General features: G+C 46.3%; 1 protein-coding gene across 5 annotated transcripts in view; it reads left to right on the top strand.

Moving 5' to 3' along the window:
* RTKN (rhotekin) overlaps nt 1-27,070 on the top strand; it is a 606,092-nt gene that overhangs the window by 511,634 nt on the left and 67,388 nt on the right. For all 5 annotated transcript variants that reach the window (XM_085642925.1, XM_085642926.1, XM_085642923.1 and 2 more), the window contains exon 7: nt 22,568-22,662. In XM_085642925.1, coding sequence (XP_085499051.1) covers nt 22,568-22,662 — 95 coding nt within the window. The remainder of the gene's footprint in view (nt 1-22,567; nt 22,663-27,070) is intronic.

A 27,070-nucleotide genomic window follows, 5' to 3' on the forward strand; every position in this document is an offset into this window, starting at 1 on the left:
ACAATCAGTGGAAAGGGATCACAACAGACAAATGGATACTAAATTTGGTACAACATGGATATTGCCTAGAGCTAACAAACACTCCTCCTGCAAATCCTCTAAAAACAAAAAGTCTATCACTTTCAGAATAGACTCTGCTAAACATAGAGATCAAGGCACTGTACCAAAAACAGGCAATAGAGAAAGTACCAAGACGAAGAATGGCACACAGGAAACTACTCCCCATACTTCCTGGTACCAAAACAAGACCTAACCCTAAGGCCAATCATGGACTTACGATTCAAAAACATATTCATACAGACTCAATACTTCAAAATGTGCACACTTCAAGAAATAATACCCCAAATTCAAAGAGGGGATTTCTTGGCAACAATAGACCTCAAAGACGCTTATCTGCACATCCCAGTGAACAATGGACACAGAAAATACCTGTAGTTCCTACACAACGGAACACATTACCAGTTCAAGGTATTCCCGTCCGGAATAGAATCAGCTCCACAGGTGTTCACAAAGTGCTTAGCAGCAGTGGCCGCACACCTAAGAAAAGACAAGGTCCATGTATACCCCTACTTGGAGGATTGGCTAATAAGGGGATGCACAAAACAAATATGCCTCCTTCACGTCCAGAAGACAATTCTGACACTGGAAAATCTGGGTTTCTCAATAAACCACAAGAAATCTTCAATCAGCCAGGAAAGAGAAAGGAGATTTCTAGGAGCAAGACTCAATACAAAAGATGCAAAGGCTTATCTCACACAGGAGAGGATACAAGCCATCCACAACGAAACAGCCCTTTACCACAGGGGACAGTCTCTGACAGTGAGGAAGGTGATGAAACTAATGGGCATCATGGCATCATGCATCCCACTCATTCCCCACGCACGTCTACACATGCGCCTATTCCAGGAATGGCTTACCAGCAGCTGGTCGCAAGCCATAGGGAGTTGGGAGGATCTAGTGGTGGTTACACAAAGGGTGCAAGCACAGACAGAATGGTGGGCATCCAACAACATAGCACAGGGGAGGCCTTTCAGGGACCCAACTTCATCTGTGATAATCACAACAGATGCGTCCCTCAACGGATGGGGGGCACATCTAAACAATTAAAAAATACATGGACAATGGAGCGAGGAGGACTCCACGAAACACATCAACTACTTGGACTTGAAAACTGTTCTTCTGGCGATAAAGGCATTCCAGAAACATATTCAGAAGAGAAAAATCCTGATACAAACAGACAATACTACCACAATGTTCTACCTCAATAAGCAAGGTGGAACAAAGTCCTTTCCTCTGAGCAAGCTCGCACAGGAAATATGGTATTTGCCAATATCGCAGGACATACATCTGCAACCTGTACATCTAGAGTAGACAACATCACAGCAGACCAACTGAGCAGGCAGAACAACTGCTCTGACGAATGGGAACTGAAACAAACGATAATCCAGTACCTATTCAGCATCTGGGGAACGCCAGTGTACAGAAAAAGAAATGCCAACACTTTGCCTCGAGGTTTCCACACCACCTGTCAAACGGAAATGCGCTTTCACTAAACTGGTCTCAGACATTTGTTTATGCCTTTCCACCAATACCCCTAATACAAAGGGTACTACAAAGGGCAAAAGAACCAGGGACAAACATGATTCTCATCACCCCTCATTGGCCAAGACAAACATGGTACTCAACCCTCCTGGAACTATCCAAGGGAGAAATGATCAGGATCAAGCCCGAAAAGTACCTACTGACATTACAACAGGGTCAGATCTGTCACCCAGAGCCAGCAATGCTACAACTAACAGCCTAGCGCCTAACAATCTACCACCACAAACGATGGAGATACTCAAAGAGGCAAGAACGCAATCCCAAGAAAATGCTATACAGCAAAGTGGAAGCGATATACCTCATGGTGCATCGCTAACAACAAGACAAGAACCATAAAAAAACACAAGAAACAGTTATCACGTTTCTAACTTACCTCTTGGACAGCGGCATAAAGGTGCACCTAGCTGCCATAGTGGCATACACAAGAGGAGAATCATGCAAGAGTTTTTTCACCAGACCAGTCATACAAAGATTCTTAGAGGGAGCAAAAAGGATAGCTCCAGCAAGAGCCGCACCAGTACCAACAAGGAGCTTAAATACCACACTTTGCCAACTGATGAAAGGACCTTTTGAGCCCATGCACAAAGCAGACATCAAGCATATCACCCTAAAGACCGCTTTGCTCATAGCGATTACATCACTTCACAGAGTTGGTGAATTACAGGCTTTAACAATACAGGAACCCTACTTGCAAATCCATAAGGATAAGGTCATCTTAAAGACCAACCCCCAGTTTCTACCAAAGGTGGTATCTCAATATCACTTAAATCAGAACATCCTGCTACCAGTTTTCTTTAAAAACCCACAAACTAAAGCAGAAAAAAGCCTCCATACCTTGGATGTAAGGAGGGCGTTACTATACTATCAGCAAAAACCAGACGGTATAAGGAAAACAAAACAATTGTTTGTGGCTTACTCACACACCAACACAGGATCTGCAATCACAAAGGCAACAATTGCAAGATGGATAGTACAAACTATTCAACTATGTTACAAAAAGGCCAATAAGGAACTAGCAATGCAACCTACAGCGCACTCCCCTAGGAAGAAAGGAGCGACGCTAGCATTTATGCCCAACGTACCCATCGATGCCATCTGCGCAGCAGCAACATGGGCATCACCACACACCTTCACAAGACGTTACTGTGTGGACATACAAATGAATAAGGAAGCTCAGATTGGACAGAGAGTGCTACAACACCTGTTTGCAAAAACTTCCTTTCACCACTGCCTCCCCAGGACCGCTACATAATCTAATGCACAGCATGTGAGTCCAGAAAACGATTCACGCTGCAAAACGAAATGGTTACTTACCAGTACGAGTAGTTTGGCAGCTTGAAGAGTTTTCTGGAGTCACATGCGACTCACCCAGCCTACCCCAGCAAAGGCAGCAAACAGGTGGGAAGAAAAAAAGACTACATCAATGTTTATTAAGGACCATCAGCAGGATTTCAAAACAAAGTAACACAGAAAAAAGAATCCGAAGATGGCCACCACGCACGTCGACCTCCAGGATGCCGTCTGACGTCACACAAGGGACGTACCTGGCACCAAATGGTGGTCGACAGCGACCAAAGCAAGAAAGAAAAAAAAAGAGACAATTCCGGACCCAACCGCTAGATGGCGGAACAATGCACAGCATGTGAATCCAGAAAACTCATCAAGCTGCAAAACTACTCCTACTGGTTAGTAACCATTTCGCTATAATCTACGGGATGGACAAAGACAAGATACAAAGGTTAAAACCAAAGCCGGCGAATAGAAAACAAGCAAATGTGAGTGACAAAACACAAAGCTAATAGTAAGCAGTGGGCAGAATGCGATCCTCGGTCATCTGTCAGCATGTCCCCAATATGTGTTTGCAACCAGACACTTGCGCTGCCCGGTGGGCTTCAACCTAAAAAGGACATTGATACTGCTAAGGCAGTGGAGGGTCTTCAGACTCTGCCGATGAGAGAGGGGTTTCATAGAGAAAGGGCAAGTGCGGGGATAAATCACCAACCACCTCCAATTGGCCACTGTAGCAATCACAGTCAGGTCAACTGCTGACTAGCGAATCTTTGAAACAAAAATTATAAGAGGTATTACAATGATTCTGATGCCCAGTGAGTGACAAAAAGAAGCAAATTCAGTCATTCATGTTGTAATTTTTGGATTCAATCCAAATAATGTCCAAGCATACATTGACACTGTATTGTCCAAATTAAACAGAAAGTTCAATGATTCCATCTGTCACTGTATAGGAAAGCCACCCTCTAAGGAATCGATGAAAATGTCCATCTTTCGCGAAGCCCAATCCATGCAATGATGGTATAATTGAAAATGAAATGGAGAGATGGGCTTGTCGGCAATGTTTCGGTCTCAAGTGGTATAAACCGGTGAGGCCATCCTCAGGACCAGTATTGAATCCTCCAAGTTTCCAGTGGGGTCATTCTTACATCCCTGCATAAATCATAGAGGTTACACTATCCAGAGTGGGTGAAAATAACCACAGTCAAGCGGGTACTGTCCTCTGCTGCCCACGGCTGCTGTTTGGAATTCCAACCACATCACCCAACATTCCACCACGTAGGCACAGTATCAGCCAAGAACATCCAGAGCTGCTTCAAGAGGAGGTACAAGCATTACTACAAAAGGAGCAATCGAACCTGTCCCTCCACACCAACAGAAAGCTGGAGTTTACTTGCTGTACTTTCTCATTCAGAAAAAACAGTGCAGCGCAACCAAGCTTAGACCTGCGCCGCCCAATTGTTGCATTGGATCAGAGCTTTTCAAAGTGACAGTGCTGCAGGTGTTCAATCCGCTGCTCTGTGTATGGGACTTCAGGGCGACGCTTCATCTCAGAGATACCTACTTCCACTTTCACATCCATTATCCATCATTCCACCCATCTATCCATCCATCCCACCACCATCCATTTATCCATCGATCGAGCCATCCATCCATCCATCCGTCCGTCCGTCCGTCCGTCCGTCCGTCCATCCATCCATCCATCCATCCATCCATCCATCCATCACACCATCAGTAACTCAGGTTCAGTGTAAGTGCCAAACTCTAGTACTTCAAAGTGCAACCTTTTGGGATCACAGCATCCCCATGGGTCTTTACTAAATGTTTGTCATTGGCTGCAGCACATCTTCACCACAGTGCCATCCATGCCCTCCCATACCTCGGCAACTGGTGAAGAGCAGTAGCCAACAGCAGTGCCTCGCTCACACTCAACAGACAGTGCCCCGCCATCACAATTAGGGTTTACAATCATTGTTAAAAGGTCTCAACTCTCTCAGCAACAAATCTAACTTTATGGCAGCAATACTGAATATGGTGACATGCAAAGTCTACCCCAACAAAACAGTGATGGCATTTCAAAGGCTGCTGCCCCTTTACCAGGCGTCCAGTTGATGTGCCATAAAATTAAACTAAATGACTATACCTACCAATAGTCCCAATACCATTACAAAATAATCAGTCAGTTGGCAGTGAAGAAGGTTCAATCGTTTATTAAACAAAACACTCTATAGACGAGCCTCTCCAAACCTCACCCATCAGGTGCGCCGAGAAGACTGTTGGCTCGTATTCAAACATGAGGTTATATACTTTTCGGTTCAACACATACAATCACTGTAAACGGAAAAAAAACACCAGTTGGCCCTCGAGCTCCAGGAAAGGACCATATATGGCACACATCAGACCAGTCCAAAGGCTTGACTATCTATTACTGATGAGGTCAGGAGGGGTGACTCCCTTTCGTCTTGGTGCCTGGGAGTGTAGACACGGCGCCTCCATGAATGCGCTTATCGCCCCCAAAGCCAGATGCAACCTTGAGTCTTAGAACAGTTGAGTCAACAGCCTACCTTCAGCTGCTACCAGTAACTCAGTTCAACTGGGGCCTGACAACTGCACATGATCAACGCGTTATCGTGACCCGTGCTCGAGCATATGTTCAGAAGATGGCGTCTGTATGGTTCTCGGCCTACTCTTTTAGCAATAGATATACAGGGAGGAAATAAACGAGTTTCCTCCAAGCAAAAGCATATATATCAAACAGGGAGTGTACGTATAGATGCATCATGCAAACATAATATAGGTCCGATACTCCTTATATACAGGAAATCTACTTTTTTATCCCTCAGAACGGCCCTTTTAGCATGATGTAGCTAACTAAAACAGTTCAATCTTCAAACATTCCCTCATCAATCTGCATTAGGTCCTTGAGCTCCTGCTGAACTAGCTGAGCTTTTACCGCTGTTGGGGATGGACCAGACACTGAGGAAGTGAGTTTTGTTGCGCAATAAAGCAACATGCAGGTCCACATTGTACACAAACACAACACGTGAATTTGATACCGGCTATACATGCCAGCAGCATCAAAATTTTCCATCCCCAAGTAGACAGCAAACCCCAGAACCAACCAGAGAGAGACCACGTACCAGTTTCTACATGTATCTCGGAAGCTAAACGATGTAGCTTCTGTATAGCCAAATGAACAGAGGTAGCGGAGTCAGGAATATAAACACAGCAAGAGCTGCCGATCACACGGCATGCTCCTCCTCGATCTGACAAGATAACGTCCAAAACCATATGGTTTTGAAGCGAAACGAGTCTGGTCACCTGTAGCTCTACTGTTATATTGGTCAGTATTCCTGCAGTAGTGTTAATTACCCCTTCAACTACTCTAGAAAAACGTTGTACTTCTTGGCTAGTAAACATAGGCCCCCAAAAGGGTAACACTCCCTTCATAATGTCGGTGAAATGCTGCACTGAAGTATCGGTCTGATCTATATCGGTGGTATCTATCACCCTTTTATTTCTCCGAATAAGCACGCTACGTTTATGTAGTCGTGATCCTTGTGATAGTTAGAAGGGGCAATATAGACTGGAGGGTACAGGAAGGACAGGTAGCAACGTCCAGTCCAACCTCGTGGAAGCCAAGTATAGGCACTTTCTCCGCAGACAAAATATACATTAGGCGGGGTTAACAACGGAGGGCTGCTAAAGGTATGCAACTGATAAGTGTAATTACATCGGCTTTCTCCTACTGATATGTACCTTACTCCTTGAACACAAAACGTAGAGGTACTGTTTAATACAGGGACTGGAATAGCCCTATCTTCAGTAACATTACGGTCCTGAAAGTGTCGATAATATTGAGTGAAATTGAATTCAACAAAGTCCGAAATTTCATTTTTCAACCGAGTGGTATTTTCATGCGTTATATACATATTCATACAGGCATTTGGATCTAAGGTTCCCTCTCCATTATTCCCATCGGGGTTGAATCCTTGATGAACCTCAATATATGCTAATATCATTTCATAATCACTCTCTGAAAACCGTTGAGCATCCACAATGTAATGCATATACATTATAGAAAGGAATTTGAACCAAGCCTCGCAACTTCCCAGATGAGACAAAGGTAGGGATATAAATAAGTCGTGCTTGTGCATAACAGATGGTAAAAGACCACAAACCCAACAATTTGTAGTATTGGTGGCACTGTGTGCTTGATGAAGCATTTCAAGGAATGCGTTTTTCACATAAGTCTGACGATGCCTTTCCTTATGAGGGGCTAAAGTATGAAACACATGTTCTGGAGGTGGGGTAGTTGTTCCTAAAACAGTATGCATAGGGTGGCGAAATTCTAAATATATGAATACTCCCAGTGATATAATTAGCAATATTGCTATAATAGCTATAACTGCAATTTTAACACGATTGGTCCAACTAGAAAAAACAGGCATATATGTAGGAAAATAGCGTGGTACAAAAGGGCGTTCCTCTTCAGGAACGAAATGAGCAAAGGGATACATACTCACGAAAAGTCCAACAATAAACTATGGCAATGCAGTCTAACCTGCCAGAGGGTACTTCTTTCCTGTGTCCGTTTAGAGCCTCACAGACAGGCTCCTATCGTTCATCACAGATAATACCAAAACAAACTTCTCACGTTGGAGTTATGTTCTCACACAACCTTTGAAGGAAACACAACCTGGGCCCCTTTGAACATGAAAGTCAGTCTTTCTTTCTGAACAGAGCAAACAAATGTTTCAAGGCTCTCAGCGCGTTCAGTCCAGTGTCTCGCTCAGTACACCAGAAGTGTATCTAACAGACATTCATAGCACAGGTCTGTACCTTATCACTCCCTATCTCCTACCATGTTCAAATGGTGTACCGTGTTGTTTTCTGGGCCGCAGATTGTATCGAATATGTCCAGGCACTTCTTGATCAGAGAACAAAACAGAGGATGACGAATCCGGTGAAACAGGGGTACTGCGAGCCTCTGGGTTAGCTGTAGGAACAACAAAATCTGGGGCGATCAATTGTGCTGATGACAGAGCCCCTTCCGAGCCCGGTGCACCTTCTCCTTGCCCTTCTCCAATTACCTGGGCGTCAGAAAAAGGGATGAATCGAGGAACTCGCTCACTTTCCTGAGTCAGAAACCCATCCTGGATTCGCTGATCATATGGAAGCGGGAGGGGTAGTTTTTTTAGATGTGACACATGAATCCAGTGTCGCTTGCCGTTCGCTTTTACCGCCGTCCACGTTGCCAACAAGACTTGAAACGGTTCAGACCAACGAGGATCCAAGCTGAATTTTCGCTGATAGTTACGGACCAGAACCCACTGTCCTGGTTCCAAGTGATGTCCAGGACCCTCCGGCAGGGGCTGCAAAACTGCTGAGACCTGTTGATGAATGGAACGAAGATCTTTAGTCAAAGCATACAAATAGTCTGTCAGCATAGGATACCCTATATCACGAAACGTTCTGGGTTTTGGGACGCCCCAAACATTAGCAGGGCGCCCAAAAATGACCTCATATGGAGACAAACCAGAACGAGAATGTGGGGTAACTCGTATTGACATTAATGCCAGCGGCAGAGCATCTGGCCACCTTAATCCAGTACTTTCTTGAATTTTAGCTAATTTGAGCATTAATGTCCCATTATACTTCTCGACCAACCCAGCGGACTGGGGGTGTCGAGCCGCATGGAATTTCTGTTTAATCTGTAGTCCATTACATATATGTGTGATGAGTTCTGCATTAAAATGTCTTCCGTTGTCACTCCAGATCACACGAGGCAATCCGTAGCGAGGGAAATACTCCTTTACCAACGCTTTTGCCTTTGCCAAAGCAGTGTTTTCTTTTGTCGGGTAGGCTTCCACCCATTTACTGAAAGCGCATACCACAACCAGGACATACTTCAAATTGTTAACGCGCTCCAGCTGGATATAATCCATTTGAAGCGCCTCAAAAGGCAAAGATGGTGGTGCAAAGTTTCCACTCAGAACAGGCTCCCTGCCCCCTGGATTATGTCGTAAGCAAACCATGCAATATTGTACCAAATGAGCAGCGGTCCTAGAAATATTGGGATTGTACCATACAGGATCTAATAATGCACAAATACCTTTCACCCCAATATGAGCTGAACCATACACCATTGTCTCCACTCCACTAATGCATTAGGCAACAGCCACCGCTGTTTTTCTGTCAGATCAATCCAACAACCATCTGCATCTAATATCCCAATTCGCTCTTTCCAGTGAGCCAGTTCAATAGGCGTAGCTTCTTTCTGTATTTCTCGGACACTCTCCATGGTATTATCAAACATCTCTGTTTCAGCCACCTACCTAGCAGAGCTAGTCACAAACATTGAGGTCAATTTGGATTTTGCAGTTTCCTTAGCTACTTAGGGGCAGATTTATGAGCCCCTTGCGCCACTTTTGCGTCACTTTTAACATGGGAAAAGTGACGCAAAAGTGGCGCAAGGGGCTCATAAATCTGCCCCTTAATCGGCAAAGGCATTACCCTCCCCCAATGCATCAACCACTGCCTTGTGTGCACTACATTTGACTACAGCCACTATTTCTGGTAACGTCAATGCTGTCATTAATCGCAAAATCAAGGGGCCATGCTGTATTCGCTGACCATGAGAAGTAAGAAAACTTCTTTCTGCCCAAAGTCGGCCAAAACTATGAGCCACGCCAAAGGCGTACTGGCTGTTGGTGTAAATATTTACTCTCAGTCCTTCACTTAACTCACAGGCCCGAAACAATGCCACTAATTCAGCCACCTGTGCTGACTGATAGGGTACTCGAGAAGCCTCAACTATAGTGTGAAGAGTAGTTATCGCATATGCAGCAGTTGTCGTGCCATCTGGTAACTTGAAACAAGAGCCATCGACGTACAACTCCCCTTGAGGGTCAGATAGAGGAGTGTCAGTCAGGTCTACCCGTCCCTTCGTTTCTTCCTCAGTCCGAAATATACAATCATGAACATCATTGTTCTTTTCATTCGAAGGGAGGGGTAGTAACGTAGCAGGGTTCAGAGTGGCACAATGTTTAATCGTAATGTGTGGAGCAAACAAAGTCAATTCGTATCCGGTAAGACGTGCACTCGTAAGGTGCTGGGTTTTTGTTTTGTTCAATAATGTATCCACAGCGTGCTGTACCATCACTGTGAGGTCAGTGTTCAGAACGAGCCCTTCCGACTGTCGAATAGCCATCGCAACCGCAGCAGTGGCCCTTAAACAGCTAGGGAGTGCTCTGGCGATGTTATCCAACACCGCCGAGAAATAGGCACAAGGTCTCTGCTTACCACCAAATCCTTGTGTTAACACAGAAAGTGAGCAACCGTCCACCTCGTGTACGTAAAGCACAAAAGGTTTTCGGTAGTCAGGAGTACCAAGAACAGGTGCAGAACAAAGTGCAGATTTCAAAGAGTCAAAAGCATCTTGACAAGCATCATTCCAGGGTAAAGGTTCATGCACATCTTTAGTGGTTAAATACAGAAGAGGTTTAGTAAGAAGGGAAAAATTAGGGATCCATTGGCGACAGTAAGAAGTTATGCCGAGAAATGCACGAACATCACGCTGAGTACGAGGTACAGACATATTAAAAATGGTAGTCACACGCTCAGGGGTTAGTCTCCTCCCCTCCTTCGACAGTAGATGACCGAGATAGGTCACCTCCTGTCGACAATATTCAAATTTAGAAAGGGAGACTTTATTGCCATTAGCAGCCAAATGAGACAATAATTGTACAGTGGCCTTCTTACAACCGTCCTCGGTATCAGAGGCCACTAACAAATCATCTACGTATTGCAGAAGCACATTACCAGAGGGCAAGACCAAATCATCCAACAATGTTTTCAAAGCTTGACTATAAATACTAGGACTCTCTGTGTACCCCTGGGAAGCACGACAGAACTGGAAGCTGCAACCAGACAATGAGAAGCCAAAAATATGGCGGCTATCAGGGTGAATCGGAATGCTAAAGAAAGCATTTTTTAAATCAATCTCAGAGAAATATGTAGCAGTAGGAGGAATCATAGTGAGAATAGTAGTGATGTCTGAAACCACAGGGTATTGGGGCACCACTATTTTATTAATTTTGCGCAAATCAATCACAAAGCGATAGGTATCAGCATAGTCAGGATCGCTTCCAACAGGGTTTTTTTTAAGATAGGCAAAATGGGGCTCTTGCACACATTAGCAGCTGTCTCTTCCACCACACCCCTTTTTACCAAATCTTGTATGATGGAGAGCAAAGCCTTCTCGCCAGCCGGAGAAATTTTGTACTGAGGTATACGAGGAATCCGAGCATTTTGCTTCAAAGTAATAGAAACGGGCGGAATCTTTAATAATCCGACATCTGTGTCACCAGTGGCCCACAATGTTGCTGGAATAACAGCAAACTCAGGAGGGAGGGGTTCATTTTTAGTGAAACACTGCAAAGTAAGCTTCCCAAGGGAATTAATAGTCAAGTAAACACCATCAGGTGAACAATGAATCTTAGCATGTCATTTCTTCAACAAATCCAAGCCCAATAACTTTTCGCCACAATGGGAAATCAAAGGAAACCGGGGAGTCTATCGTAACAGGACCAATTGTAAAAGGAATAGGTTTGGAGATTGGGCTCACCACCGGAATTCCAGAGAATCCTACCGAAACATTATTGTGCCCGGACAGACCAGCCCCTGGGTCCAGGAAACGAGAAATAGAACTATTCATTGCACCCGTATCAACCCAAAACTTTTCAGATGTCCCCATCAAATGCGCCTCTACATAAGGTCCTTGCTGATCAACGGGTACTGACACCTGGCCCTCACTCTGTCCATGGCTATCCTATGTATAAGCATACCCTTCGGTCGCATCCATTGCACACTCCTCATTATAATACTGCCTACCTCTTGGATTATCAAAATAATTATTTTCTTGCCCAACTTGCGTCGCCTCTTCTCGTCGCATATCACTGCGATCCACACTTCCCCGACCTCTTCCTCAACCTCTTATAGCCCCGTTCTGGGCCGTCAACAACGGACACTGAAATCGCCAATGCCCTTCCTCCTTACAATAAGCACACTGATTTATTCCCAAAACGACAGCCGTCCCTCTACCTCGTCCAGTTCCCGCCCCCCTCGGGACGAACCCTCTACCGCCTCTCTCTCTGCCTCGTCCTTGAACAACTTGTTGCAACAACACCCGTGTTTTAAGATCCTTCGTTCTCTTTTCCGTCTTATCCTTACTCTCATTTTCTCTATGTTCGTAATATTGGGCCATACTCAATATTACAGAGGGCGTGGAAGTGGTCCAGGTACTTTCAGCGGCTTGTAACCGTACAGAGACTTCTGGTAACAAATTGGTCACAAAACGATTAACAAATAATCGCATACGATATTCCAACGATAAATCCTGTCCACTAAAATCAATGAATACGCCCTCAAATCTAGTGAAAAAATCAGAAACACTTTCATCTTTCTTCTGTTTACATGCAGTCAATTTGTCCCAATCCACCTTACAAGGCGGAATTAAGGAATGCATGTAAGTGATAATACGGCCAGGTAATGCCAATAATTCAAGTTTCGGCTTATTTCCAGGCTTACGATCCTTGTCCCAATCTTTTATCTGCACCCATGTTCCGCCTAATTCTTGAGCATGGTCCTGATCATGCACCTGACGCTATACGTTAACGGGAACTAACAATGCTATAAATAGCTCTATGTCAGCTAACGTCATGACGGCCGAAGAGGCCGCTTCTGTGATATCTTTATAATAAGCCGTGGGATTCTTACGGGGGTCGGGTAATTGTGATTTTAGCGAGAGGAATTCACTCCTCTTCCAAGGGGTGTAAACCCATTGCTCCTGCACTCGAGCCTCTACACGAGGTCTAGTCACTACGCCAGGGCCATCCTTTAGTTCTGGTATTTCAGGATGAAAGATAGGATGCTGAGTGTCCCACGAGGGACACTTTTGATGCATCCGTTCTCGATAATTTAATAAAACCTCCACATTTCTATACACTTCATCTGGGCTAAGTTCAGACTTATGAGTCCTGTCCTGGATGTCATACATCACTTGGGGGGCCATCCATCCTGGAAAACACTGTTCCCAGAGAGTAATAATACGTAATAATAGGTGCAGCCATGGGTTTCAAGGCATGTTGCTGCATAACAGGCTCATAATCTCGAAGCGTGTTCCATATATCAGTTATAGTGTAAATAGGCTGTCGCATCAACTGGGATGACTGATTCTCAATCATCTGTTTCTCCTTCTGTCCTACAGCAGAACGGGTAAACAGCTTTCGTGCTTCGAAATCCCCCGGAGCACGAAATGGAGTTGAAACAGCTGGAGATGGGGTCATGCTAAAGTAGCCGTCTCAGACACTGAGGGAGATAAAACAGAGGACCTTCCCGGAGAGGCAAGGGAAGAGGAAACAACAGGGCGGAAGCTGAAGGGGCCTGCACTAGAGTCGGGGGAACAACGGGATATATATACGCTGCAGAGCATAAGGTGGAGGTGGACGAGTGTCCAATAAATCCTCTATCTCATCTTCCGCTTCAGTCCTAGCCACATAGGTCTTATCCACATGTAATCTAAATTGTCTGTCTGCACAATCAATCCCTTGTTCAGTTTGTGCTTTATCATAAGCTAAAGCTTTCTGCGTAATCGTCTGATTTCCTTTCATCCTACATACTTTCTCCTCCCGCATACGTCTACGCTTTGCTTCCTTCTGCCACAGGCTTAGGGAGTCAAACATTGACTGTCGACTATGTTTAGAAAATAATCGATCCTGCAGATAATTTATCTTTTTTTCAGCAAAAGACCCGGTTAATGGCCATTGTAATTCCACGTTATCTTTAGTATATTTATGCCATAGTGTATTAAACAAGAGAGGTGTAATACCATGCTTTACATATATATCATAACTTGGGCTGCCCTCAGGCGGGGCAGGTTGACTTTCAGCCAAACGCGTATCATTAGGGCGACAACAACATCCAAAACAACTCAATTTGCTAAAACACGGCATGGTTATTGTTGTCACACGTTCCTCATTCGATCATAAAAATAAACTTCCAAACATGGCCATGTTCAAACATTCACAAAACATACAACCTCACACATTCATACATACACAAGACAATAATATATATATACATACAAAGATATTAAAAAATGACGTCTTTTCAAACAAATAACAGAGCCCGTCGACTCCTGTTCGTGGAGAATCAATCAAATTCAGATTCCAAGACCGACAGATACCAAAACCAAGCAGTCCAAAGACTACCAAGAGACCGTCAGACAGGTATAACCACAGACTGACCTACAGACCATCCCGCAGCCTTCCTGGTTCACTCTTGGGACTCCGCTTCATTAGCACCGCTTCAGATGTGTTCCCAAGGCTACCCAGGTACAGCCACAGGCTTTTCCGAGAGCAGTCTGGCCGGGCGCGCACCACACGTGCCACACCGGGCGTCCGATCGGCGTCTCTATTATTCACAAAAGGTCCGTGGAGCATCTATACGTGCAGCCACCATAATGCTGCCCCGTAAGACCCCCAAGATTCTCCGTGGTACACTGACCACAAAATACTTACACAGTTAACTGCTTCAAAAGCACTGCTCAACAGTGCATGCCAAGAACATCAAAACAATTCCACTCACCTGGTGCACACAGGTACAATTGCGTGTTCTCCACTGCCAACTCCTGAAGACCAACACGGTCAGCTCCTGGGTTACGCCCGTAGGACTCCGGTGAAGGGTCACTAGCAGCTGGGGATACTCTGATCGTGAGAGCGGAGTAAGTTCATACCAAAGATGGCTACATTTCAAAGGATCCTATTTCCGTCCACCCGCTCGACCAGAATTACCCCTTGTCCTTACTACCCTTTTACGGGCAAGACGACCCAGTCACGGAGTCCCACCAGAGTCACCAACTGATGTACCATAAAATTAAACTAAAGGAATATACCTACCAATAGTCCCAATACCATTACCAAATAATCAGTCAGTTGGCAGTGAAGAAGGTTCAATCGTTTATTAAACAAAATACTCTATAGAGGATCCTCTCCGAACCTCACCCATCAGGTGCGCCGAGAAGACTGTTGGCTCGTATTCAAACATGAGGTTATATACTTTTCGGTTCCACACATACAATCACTGTAAAAGAAAAAAAACACCAGTTGGCCCTCGAGCTCCAGGAAAGGACCATATATGGCACACATCAGACCAGTACAAAGGATTGACTATCTATTACTGATGAGGTCAGGAGGGGTGATTCCCTTTCGTCTTGGTACCTGGGAGTGTAGACACGGCGCCTCCAGGAATGCGCTTATCGCCCCCAAAGCCAGATGCGACCTTGAGTCTTAGAACAGTTGAGTAAACAGCCTACCTTCAGCTGCTACCAGTAACTCAGATGAACTGGGGCCTGACAACTGCACGTGATCAACGCGTGATCACGACCCGTGCTCGAGCATATGTTCAGAAGATGGCGTCTGTATGGTTCTCGGCCTACTCTTTTAGCAATAGATATACAGGGAGGAAATAAATGAGTTTCCTCCAAGTAAAAGCATATATATCAAACAGGGAGTATACGTATAGATGCATCATGCTAACATAATATAGGTCCAATACTCCTTATATACGGGAAATCTACTTTTTTATCCCTCACAGTCCTCTAACTGTGGGGCAATCATGGAACTGTTAGGAATGATGTCTTCTTGCATTGCAATAGTCCCATATGCTTATTTGCATAATCGCCCACCAGAGGAGTGATTGCACTGGAAATGGCCACATGCGATCAGTCCACGGGAGGGTCCAGTGTTGTTGGAGCCAAGAGTTCTGTGCAAACTATAATGGTGGAACAGCAAGAACATGATCATGGACAGGTCGTTTCTCCACCTCCAGCCACAGGTGAGCATCACCACAGACACATCCCTCACAAGGTCTGGAACATACTTGGGGGCATATTAGCAAGGAATTGCGATATTTATCGCAAAACGTGCTTAGCACGTTTATTGTTATCCCTACCTATCGCTGGATATGTTAGCGGAGAAAACATGCTATTAGCAACGTTTATCTCCATTGTGCTAATATATCCAGCGATAGCGGCGAAATGCCTGAATATCACTGGAAATCCTGCGATATTAACGCCAATGGGGACCTAACCAGACAATCCAACTCCCATTGATAACACAGGTAAGTAATGTTTTGAGCAGGTGTTAGATTCTGGTGATAATCGCGCTTAGCGCGACTTTTTTTATCACACAGCCTGCGTTGATAATAGGCGATAGCTGTGTTAGCGACTGCTTTGAGTCGCTAACAGTTTGGGTACGCCCACTTTGCACGTCATTACTGATAAAGATCGGAGGAAGGCACTTAGTCACCTCTGGTGCCAAAGTTGGCTCAGTCAATCCTGCATTGGTCCATTTGTCGTCAAGTCCTTTTCTGGGCGGAACACCTCTCCGGAGTTGTGAAAACCTTCTGAACCTGCTGAGATGGACGCATCAGCAGACACTTGAGGGGGGGGATCAGCAGTCAGGTACTTCAAAAGTACTTCGAACGATGCGGGACCCCGATGGGCGACCTGTTTGTGACATACGTGATTGTAGAACACAAAAGCTTCCTCTCCAGCCATCCACGCCACAGTCCAGAGGCAATGCACTATGGATGACCTGCATTTGCATCCACTTGTCCATCACTACCACGACACCATATGTAGTAAAGGAAAATGAAATAAGTATTCATGAGTCGCATTCTTTTAGGAGCCACCTGGGAGAGACAGCCACGGTACTCGGCACTTCTAGAGGAGCCACTACATTCACATGACAAGCTCCGCCTACTCACAGACCTACTCTCCCAACACAAAGGAGAGATTCAACAACCCTATCTCAGGACGATGATTCTTGTGAACTGGTGTTTGAAGTCTTAGAGTTTGGTTATCTACCACTTCCAGAGGAGTGCTTGACAATAATGAATCACCCCACAGTGAGGGCTCGGAGTTGGGTATCTACCACTTCCAGAGGAGTGTTTGACAATAATGAATCACCCCACACTGAGGGCTTGGAGGATTATCTCACTCTTCGATAAGACTATATTTAGCTGCTGTGGCAGTTTAGATGCTGCACAGACAGCATCAGCCAATGTTAAAAATACCAATTATTAAAGCTTTCCTGGGGCTTGAATATTGGTCTTAACTTGGCTCTTGGTCCCACCTTTGACCCATTACACTTTCGCCAACTGCTGCCCCTTTCATGGAAGATGAACTTTGTCACTGTAATCACTTCCCTTCATATAATGCATTTACTACAAGCTTTACCAGTGGAGGGACCTTTTATTCATACCCAAAAAGATTGAATTAAACTTCGAACAAACCCTAGTTTTGTATCTAAGATTATTTCCCAATTTAATTTCTATTGGACCATTGACTTGACAATTTCCACAACTTCAGTGGGTTGTGGAAAGAACATTATATACTTTACAGGTCACAAGAGCACTTGTGTATTACATTGATAGAAGAAAAGGTTTTAAAAAGATTAACAACTGTAGTTTTTGGTAAGCTCCCCTTGGGAGACCCAATTTTCAAGTAGTCATTGCTAGATGGATAGTTGGACGTATTCAAGCCTGTTGTGTTGGAGCGAAATGTGCACAGCGTGATGTGCCGAGAGGAAAGTTCTCAAAGTCCCACTCACAGATATATATGAGGCTATAACATGGGCTACCATTCACACTTTCACAAAGCATCATTGTGTAGACAAATATGGACGACAAAAAGTACAAGTTGAGCAAACTGTTCTTAAAACTTTGTTCCAAGTTTCTCCTGTAGCAGCTCGCGAGCCTCTGCTTTAGAGAGAAGGCCTCTAGTTTACGGAGGAGGCCACCGCTTTAGAGAAAAGGCCAGTACTTTAGAGAGAAGGCCACCGTTTTAGGGAGAAGGCCACTGCTTTAGAGAGAGGCCACCACTTTAGAGAGAAGTCCAGTACTTTAGAGAGAAGGCCACCGCTTTAGGGATGAAGGCCACCGCTTTAGGGATGAAGGCCACTGCTTTAGAGAGAAGGCCACCGCTTTAGGGATGAAGGCCACTGCTTTAGAGAGAAGGCCACAGCTTTAGGGATGAAGGCCACCGCTTTAGGGATGAAGGCCACTGCTTTAGAGAGAAGGCCACCGCTTTAGGGATGAAGGCCACTGCTTTAGAGAGAGGCCACCGCTTTAGAGAGAAGGCCAGTACTTTAGAGAGAGGCCACCGCTTTAGAGAGAAGGCCACCACTTTAGAGAGAGGCCACTGCTTTAGAGAGAAGGCCAGTACTTTAGAGAGAGGCCACTGCTTTAGAGAGAAGGCCACTGCTTTAGAGAGAGGCCACTGCTTTAGGGAGAGGCCACTGCTATAGAGAGAGGCCACTGCTTTAGAGAGAGGCCACTGCTTTAGGGAGAAAGCCACTGCTTTAGAGAGAGGCCACTGCTTTAGAGAGAGGCCACTGCTTTAGAGAGAGGCCACTGCTTTAGAGAAAGGCCACTGCTTTAGAGAGAGGCCACTGCTTTAGGGAGAAGGCCACTGCTTTAGAGAGAGGCCACCGCTTTAGGGAGAGGCCACTGCTTTAGAGAAAGGCCACTGCTTTAGAGAGAGGCCACTGCTTTAGAGAGAGGCCACTGCTTTAGAGAAAGGCCACTGCTTTAGAGAGAGGCCACTGCTTTAGGGAGACGGCCACTGCTTTAGAGAGAGGCCACTGCTTTAGAGAAAGGCCACCGCTTTAGAGAGAGGCCACTGCTTTAGAGAGAGGCCACTGCTTTAGAGAAAGGCCACTGCTTTAGAGAGAGGCCACTGCTTTAGGGAGAAGGCCACTGCTTTAGAGAGAGGCCACCGTTTTAGAGAGAAGGCCACCACTTTAGAGAGAGGCCACCGCTTTAGAGAGAGGCCACTACTTTGGAGAGAAGGCCACTGCTTTAGAGAGAGGCCACTACTTTAGGGACAGGCCACTGCTTTAGAGAGAGGCCACTGCTTTAGAGAGAGGCCACTGCTTTAGAGAGAGGCCACTGCTTTAGAGAGAGGCCACTGCTTTAGAGAGAGGCCACCGCTTTAGAGAGAAGGCCAGTACTTTAGAGAGAGGCCACCGCTTTAGGGAGAAGGCCACCACTTTAGAGAGAGGCCACTGCTTTAGAGAGAAGGCCAGTACTTTAGAGAGAGGCCACTGCTTTAGAGAGAAGGCCACTGCTTTAGAGAGAGGCCACTGCTTTAGGGAGAGGCCACTGCTATAGAGAGAGGCCACTGCTTTAGAGAGAGGCCACTGCTTTAGGGAGAAAGCCACTGCTTTAGAGAGAGGCCACTACTTTAGAGAGAGGCCACTGCTTTAGAGAGAGGCCACTGCTTTAGAGAAAGGCCACTGCTTTAGAGAGAGGCCACTGCTTTAGGGAGAAGGCCACTGCTTTAGAGAGAGGCCACCGCTTTAGGGAGAGGCCACTGCTTTAGAGAAAGGCCACTGCTTTAGAGAGAGGCCACTGCTTTAGAGAGAGGCCACTGCTTTAGAGAAAGGCCACTGCTTTAGAGAGAGGCCACTGCTTTAGGGAGACGGCCACTGCTTTAGAGAGAGGCCACTGCTTTAGAGAAAGGCCACCGCTTTAGAGAGAGGCCACTGCTTTAGAGAGAGGCCACTGCTTTAGAGAAAGGCCACTGCTTTAGAGAGAGGCCACTGCTTTAGGGAGAAGGCCACTGCTTTAGAGAGAGGCCACCGCTTTAGAGAGAAGGCCACCACTTTAGAGAGAGGCCACCGCTTTAGAGAGAGGCCACTACTTTGGAGAGAAGGCCACTGCTTTAGAGAGAGTTCACTGCTTTAGGGACAGGCCACTGCTTTAGAGAGAGGCCACTGCTTTAGAGAGAGGCCACTGCTTTAGAGAGAGGCCACTGCTTTAGAGAGAGGCCACCGCTTTACGGAGAAGGCCACTGCTTTAGAGAGAGGCCACCACTTTAGTTTTTGGTAAGCTCCCCTTGGGAGAACCAATTTTCAAGTAGTCATTGCTAGATGGATAGTTGGACGTATTCAAGCCTGTTGTGTTGGAGCGAAATGTGCACAGCGTGATGTGCCGAGAGGAAAGTTCTCAAAGTCCCACTCACAGATATATATGAGGCTGTAACATGGGCTACCATTCACACTTTCACAAAGCATCATTGTGTAGACAAATATGGACGACAAAAAGTACAAGTTGAGCAAACTGTTCTTAAAACTTTGTTCCAAGTGTCTCCTGTAGCAGCTCGCGAGCCTCTGCTTTAGAGAGAAGACCTCTAGTTTACGGAGAAGGCCACCGCTTTAGGGAGAAGGCCAGTACTTTAGAGATAAGGCCACCGCTTTAGGGAGAAAGCCACTGCTTTAGAGAGAAGCCACCGCTTTAGGGATGAAGGCCACTGCTTTAGAGAGAGGCCACCGCTTTAGGGATGAAGGCCACTGCTTTAGGGAGAAGGCCACTGCTTTAGAGAGAGGCCACTGCTTTAGAGAGAGGTCACCGCTTTAGGGAGAGGCCACCGCTTTAGAGAGAGGCCACCACTTTAGGGAGAAGGCCACTGCTTTAGAGAGAGGCCATCACTTTAGGGAGAAGGCCACTGCTTTAGAGAGAGGCCACCACTTTAGAGAGAGGCCACTGCTTTAGAGAGAGGCCACCGCTTTAGCGAGAGGCCACCGATTTAGGGAGAGGCCACTGCTTAAGAGAGAGGCCACCGCTTTAGAGAGAAGACCACCGCTTTAGAGAGAGGCCACTGCTTTAGAGAGAAGGCCACCACTTTAGAGAGAGGCCACTGCTTTAGAGAGAAGGCCACCACTTTAGAGAGAGGCCACTGCTTTAGAGAGAGGCCACTACTTTGGAGAGAAGGCCACTGCTTTAGGGAGAAGGCCACTGCATTAGAGAGAAGGCCACTGCTTTAGAGAGAGGCCACCACTTTAGGGAGAAGGCCACTGCTTTAGAGAGAGGCCACCACTTTAGGGAGAAGGCCACTGCTTTAGAGAGAGGCCACTGCTTTAGAGAGAGGCCACTGCTTTAGAGAGAGGCCACTGCTTTAGAGAAAGGCCACTGCTTTAGAGAGAGGCCACTGCTTTAGGGAGAAGGCCACTGCTTTAGAGAGAGGTCACCGCTTTAGGAAGAGGCCACTGCTTTAGAGAGAGGCCCCCGCTTTAGGGAGAAGGCCACTGCTTTAGAGAGAGTCCACCACTTTAGAGAGAGGCCACTGCTTTAGAGAGAGGCCACCGGTTTAGAGAGAAGGCCACTGCTTTAGAGAGAAGGCCACTGCTTTAGGGAGAAACCCACTGCTTTAGAAGGAGGTTCTCTGCTTTAGGGAGAAGGCCACTGCTTTAGAGAGAAGGCCACCGCTTTAGAGAGAGGCCACTGCTTTAGGGAGAAGGCCACTGCTTTAGAGAGAAGGCAACTAGTATAGAGAGAGGGCTCCTGATTTAGGGAGAAGGCCACTGCTTTAGAGAGGATGCCACTGATTTACGGGAGAAGGCCACTAGTTTAGAGAAGAGGCCAGTACCTTTCAGTCTGTGCAGAGCATGTCATCCACAGGAGCTCAGGCTGCAAATGAAAACCTCACTCACCTGTAACTCTCGTTTTGAAGCTCATTGGTTGGAGCTCAGAATACGACATTTGGATCAAACACTATTTTGTGCAAATACAGTGTCCTGCTGCACCTACTCACTATCACCTTATAGGAACACACTCGGAGGTGGCCTTTACACCCTGGAGCACAGGAGCAGGATCACAAGCCACCTCTAAATTGAAACCTTTACTTCAAAGAAAAACTAATTGCTACATCCGTTTCCTTTATACTAGACGGTAGAAGTGTACAGAGTGTGCAATGTATACCATTACATGCCGTAAATCGATTGTTACAGGTAGAAGTGAACAGAGAGTGCGATGTATACCATTACATGCCGTAAACCGATTGTTAAAGGTAGAAGTGTACAGAGTGTGCAATGTAGAGAGTGGAGAGGTGTGGCTCACTGGTTAGAGGCGGCAGACCCGTAAGCAGAGAACGGGCAGGGACCAGGGTTCAATTCCCAACGCGGCAGGGTCGTGGACCAGGGTCAAAATGGACTCGATAATTCTCGCCTCGGTGCCTACTCTAACCAGGAACACACTCTGCAACTCTGGGCATTAAGCTTGCCTCATCTCTACAACGGCCCCCCACAGACGCCGGGGATGCCTGGTTTCACCTTGGAGATACCCAGAAAGGGACCATCTCACAGGGGAAACCAGGACGGGTTCCCCAGCGGTCTTCAGCGCCAGGATACTCCATGGAGTTGCAGTGCGCTTTACAAGTACACCCACATTTACATTTACATGTATACCATTACATGCCGTAAATCGATTGTTACAGGTAGAAGTGTACAGAGAGTGAAATGTATACCATTACATGCCGTATATCGATTGTTACAGGTAGAAGTATACAGAGTGTGTGATGTATGCCACTACATGCTGTAAACTGATTGCTACAGCTAGAAGTGTACAGAGTGTGATGTATACCACTATATGCTGTAAACCGAGTGTCACAGGTAAAAGTGTACAGAGTGTGATGTATGCCACTACATGCTGTAAACCGATTGTTACGATTAAGTGATGTCTCTGTTCCTCTCTGAACCTTGGCACTGGTTCTGCCCATTTCTCTCCTGCCTCCTTCTAATACCAGTGTTTCTCTTCTGTTTCTCTCTTGAAGTGGCCCGAAGTACCACCTACTGGCCCACACCCTCCTCTCCCTCGCTGACGTGCAGGACAGCTTCCGGACTCACGACCTCACGACAACCAGCAGCGGTAAGAAGGGTTCTTTGGGGACCCACCTGAACGGAGCAGGTCTTGGGCTTGTGGGAATTGTGGCTGCTCCTAAGAAGTTACCCCCTGTCCACTCCCACCCGCCCGCAGTCAACGCTGAGCAGATGTTGGTCTAGGCATGCGACTGGTAGGAGGGGGATAAAAACAGAAACCAGTGAGCACCATGACTACAACACTTCGAATGCTGGCACATGCAGGAGGCTATTGAAATGGAGTTGAAAACCATAAAAGAAGTTTTTTAGCACTAATGTGCGGCCAAGCACCAGACGCCGAGGTTGACCTTACATGTAAAGAGTGTGTGACGAGCACTACAGTGCTATTAATAACAATAACCAAACTTAGACTACCGGGTGCAAACAGTATCTCCAAGGTAGGAACTAAAACCTGTTAAAAATGTGTCCTAAATAAACATTGCTGCCTCCCGGCTTTGCCTTTTGTGCCGGGCCAGAGACTTGTGAGTCCCTCTGCAGTGATGCAGATACGGGCTAGTTTCTGCCACGCTGAGTAGTCTGTGTAGGGGAAGCGAGTCCATGAAAGAGTTTGTTGGAGACGATGCATGCAACGCGTCCACCAAGAAAATACTGCATCCACCATCCCCAGCCGAGAGGAAGGAGGCTGTCCTGCAGGTGAGTGGGCACAGCCTTAGAGCATAAAGTGTGACCGAGCCAGCACTTCACTCTTCAAGTGACTGCACACACTGAATGCGCCGCACCTTCTATAGAACCACATCAAGGCACAAGGTACAGGAAGACAGGCCTTGCATATCCTCTCCCTTCAGCAACTTAAGAATAATGAAAAATGAAGGGAAGAAACCGATTACAAGAAAGTGTTGTCGGCTCAGAGCAGCCAACATCAGCTTAAAAGGACCTTAGGATCATCTTTAGTCTGAACAGGGCAGTGTGCCCTCGTTTGTGCGCATAAGATGCGTATCGCCACCACGCAGCGCCTTCCAAACGATGGCACATGTAGTCGCCTTTGTCAGCTTGGATTGCAGCCACCCTCTCCTTCTTCACACAGGACCATCACTCGCCTGCACTGCATTAGATAGCACACAGGCCATTTAAAAAGGGGGAAATAATTAGGATTGTCTCCTGCACATGTTCAGGTTTCTTATTCTGACCCACCTCACAAAAATGACCTTTCACCCTTCCAAAATCTTACTTCTTCTCTTATAACCTTTTTGCACGCTCTTCCTCACTTACATTGCTTTTGGCAGGCAAGAAGAATCAATTGAAGATTGCCCCATTAATTATCTGTTCAATTTGGATCCTGGGACTCATACCCTCAAAAACACAAAGTGCCAATCACCAGTGCTAGTAATGGGTGTTATTTCCCACAGCACTTCATCCCTCACACACCTCCAGTTTAGTTTATTAACTAAAGCAAACTGTAAATGTGCTTTCGACGTACGATTGAAACGCTCAACCCGACAGTCGCTTCTGGGATGATACCCAGCTGTCCATAGGTGTTTCAATGCCATGCCCTTCCAAAAATCTCTCCATCTCCTCTGAAACGAACTATGTAGCATTTTTTATAACGAGTTCACTAGGACAACCCTCTCTCCCAAATATCCCCTGCATAACTTATATCAGAGTGCTTGTGTTCACATTATTCACAAAGGCATTTGGAAATTTAATAGATGAGCACCATGGCATAGGCGGTGCCCCCTCAATACCTCGAACAGACCCGATATAAAGAGAGCCGGTTTTATCCATGGAACCATGGGTGTCACAGCTGGAGGTATAGGAATGGGCTTCGTCACTTGCGATTTACCACTCAAAATACTTGCCCCGAAACAACCTGTAGCCTTATCCAAGCCAGCCCACCAAATACCCTCACATACCGTGCGCTTCACTGCCCAAATCCTCATGTAACCTTTGTGGGCTATAGTGGGCTAATGTCAGTACCCTTTTCTTTAAATTGACAGCCACCACTAACTGACTAACTCACCGGAGCAAGCATTCATCACAGTTAAATTCTTGTGCAACATGTGCCTAGGGTGTCAATTAGGACTCAGTCTCTTGACCCTAGGCCAAGCCACGATATGACCCGTTTCACGGCCAGATCTTCAATCCAAGCCATTTCTCCACTCTTCGTCTACGAGAGCTCTGTTCAGCACAGTTTGAAGATGATTAGCCAAGCACACGCCCTCTTCTTCATCACATGCGCTCTCGCACAATTCAACAAGTAGCCTCTTGACAGAAAATCAGCAATATTTCTTTCTCCCGGCACATACTCTGTACTGTAATTATACTCTTGCAAAGGAAATGACCACTTTGCTGTTCTACGTGTGGCCTTTCCACTACCCCATGTACTGAACAGATGGACAAAAGGCTAATGGTCTGTCCGTAGGGTAAACAGAGGACCACACATATATGTTATAAAGTGGGCTAAAGCCTCTTTTTTGATTGTTTAGTACGTTGATTCCACCCCACGTAGTGCACTAGAGGCCGAGGCTACTGCTTCCTCTCCCATCCTCTCTCGTCTGGCTAAGCACAGCCGCTATGCCCACTTTACTGGCATCAGTAACAATAATACTGATAGCGCTCATGTCAAAAGTCTCCAAGAGCCCAGGTTTCACGATGTCTGCAGAAACACCATCAAACACCGACTGCCATTCACCACCCCACACATACACCTCTACCTTCCTGAGCAACTTGGTGAACGGTGCAGTCTCCCTAGAAAAATGCAGGACAAATGTAAAGTAAAAATCAAATAAAATCCAAAAACATTCAAGATTTTCATTTTTGGTTGCACACCTTTCCTGGACATATGGTGACCCAGGTAATCTATGACTTCCTCCTCAAACTTGCAATTATCATACCCCGTCCTACAGACCCTGCAGCACCTTTTCTAGCGGTGTGTTGCACTCCTCTCCATCTTTACGCACACCACAATATCCTCTTGAGCGTCTAATACTCCCCTTGATATCCTGAAGCATCACCTTCATGAGCCTCTGAAGCACCGAGAATGCTGACGCTAAACCAAAGGGTATACACTTTAGCACGAATCCCCCCCAGCGCAACAGAGGAAGTGAGATGCTTTGAATCTTCACTCAGGACCGCCTGATGAAAAGCAACAGGCATGTCAAGAGTGGGAACTACAATTGTTTCTTTCAGCGCATACAGCCTCTCAGATTTGTGTGACAGAGGCTTGCCGAAATGTTGCAGTCAGGTCGTAAGTTTGACAGACAAATGTACAGCACCAGGACAACTGTGGACAACCATTCTGAGCCCTAAATGGACTCTCTGATGTGACTGTTTTCACCTCACCCATCTGCATACGAAGTGAGATCACGATCTATAAAAGAAGGCGGCAAGCTAGAGGACTTCATTTCCCATCATCCGTCTTCACAGGAAGGGACATCACTGCATTTTCCATCATTCATCTGTACTGGAAGTGGCATAACTTGTTTACTACCCAACCGTCTATAAAAGAAGGCGGCAAGCTAGTGGACTTCATTTTCCATCATCTGTCTTCACTGGAGGTGACATCACTGCATTTCCCATCATTAATCTGTACTGGAAGTGACATCACTTTCTGCCTTTTCTCTACTTCAGTCAACTCGTCAAGCCATCACCATCAAAGGCTGGGCACAGACAAGGGGTTTGCCTGTTTGGGCCTGTTAGGGCCAGGAACGGTCTTGGGCTAGAAGCAATGTTCCACTAAATCTTACATGTGCATCCCCCATCTCCCCATGCTGTCAAACCCCACAACCACACCCAGACACCCAGATGACCTCGACGCTCGCAGAGCAGCCACACAACACATAGACCCAATCTCGTACACATCCTACTACCTACCATACACCCCCAAACTACAGAGCACACGTTCCAACGTATGCTCACTCACGCTCGCTCTGCAGTATTGCAGGCACCAGACATCACAGCCTTCATCACCTATCACAGCCTTGATGTTCTATTTATCACAGAAACATGGCTCATGCCCGCATCTTCGCACATCCTAGACATTCTCCATCCTATAGGCTACAACATCCAACATATGGAACATGCATATAAGAAGGAAGGAAACCTTGCGGTCTGCCATACGTCCTCCTGCTCCTGTACCCTGGCCAAGCAAGTAGTACTCAACCCCAGGGAGCTGCTGGCATTCCATTCCACACTTGCTGCAACTCGGACCACCACCTTCCATTACATCTACAGGCCTCCTGGGCAGAACAAAGACTTCATTGATGAATTCTTAGCTCTGCTCACCACTTCGTCCATCCGACATGTCCAAACCACCCTCCGCATTGACTTCAACCTACCAGTCAACACAAGCTAGAAAAAAACAAGAGGCACCCTCTTTAAGCTCATGGATGTGGTAGAGCACATCACACAACCAACACTCTCCAAAGGCCAGAGTTTCGGCCTTGTCTTGTCAGCATCAT

The sequence above is a fragment of the Triturus cristatus genome, chromosome 2_2, assembly GCF_964204655.1.
Source record: "Triturus cristatus chromosome 2_2, aTriCri1.1, whole genome shotgun sequence".
NCBI lineage: Eukaryota > Metazoa > Chordata > Amphibia > Caudata > Salamandridae > Triturus > Triturus cristatus.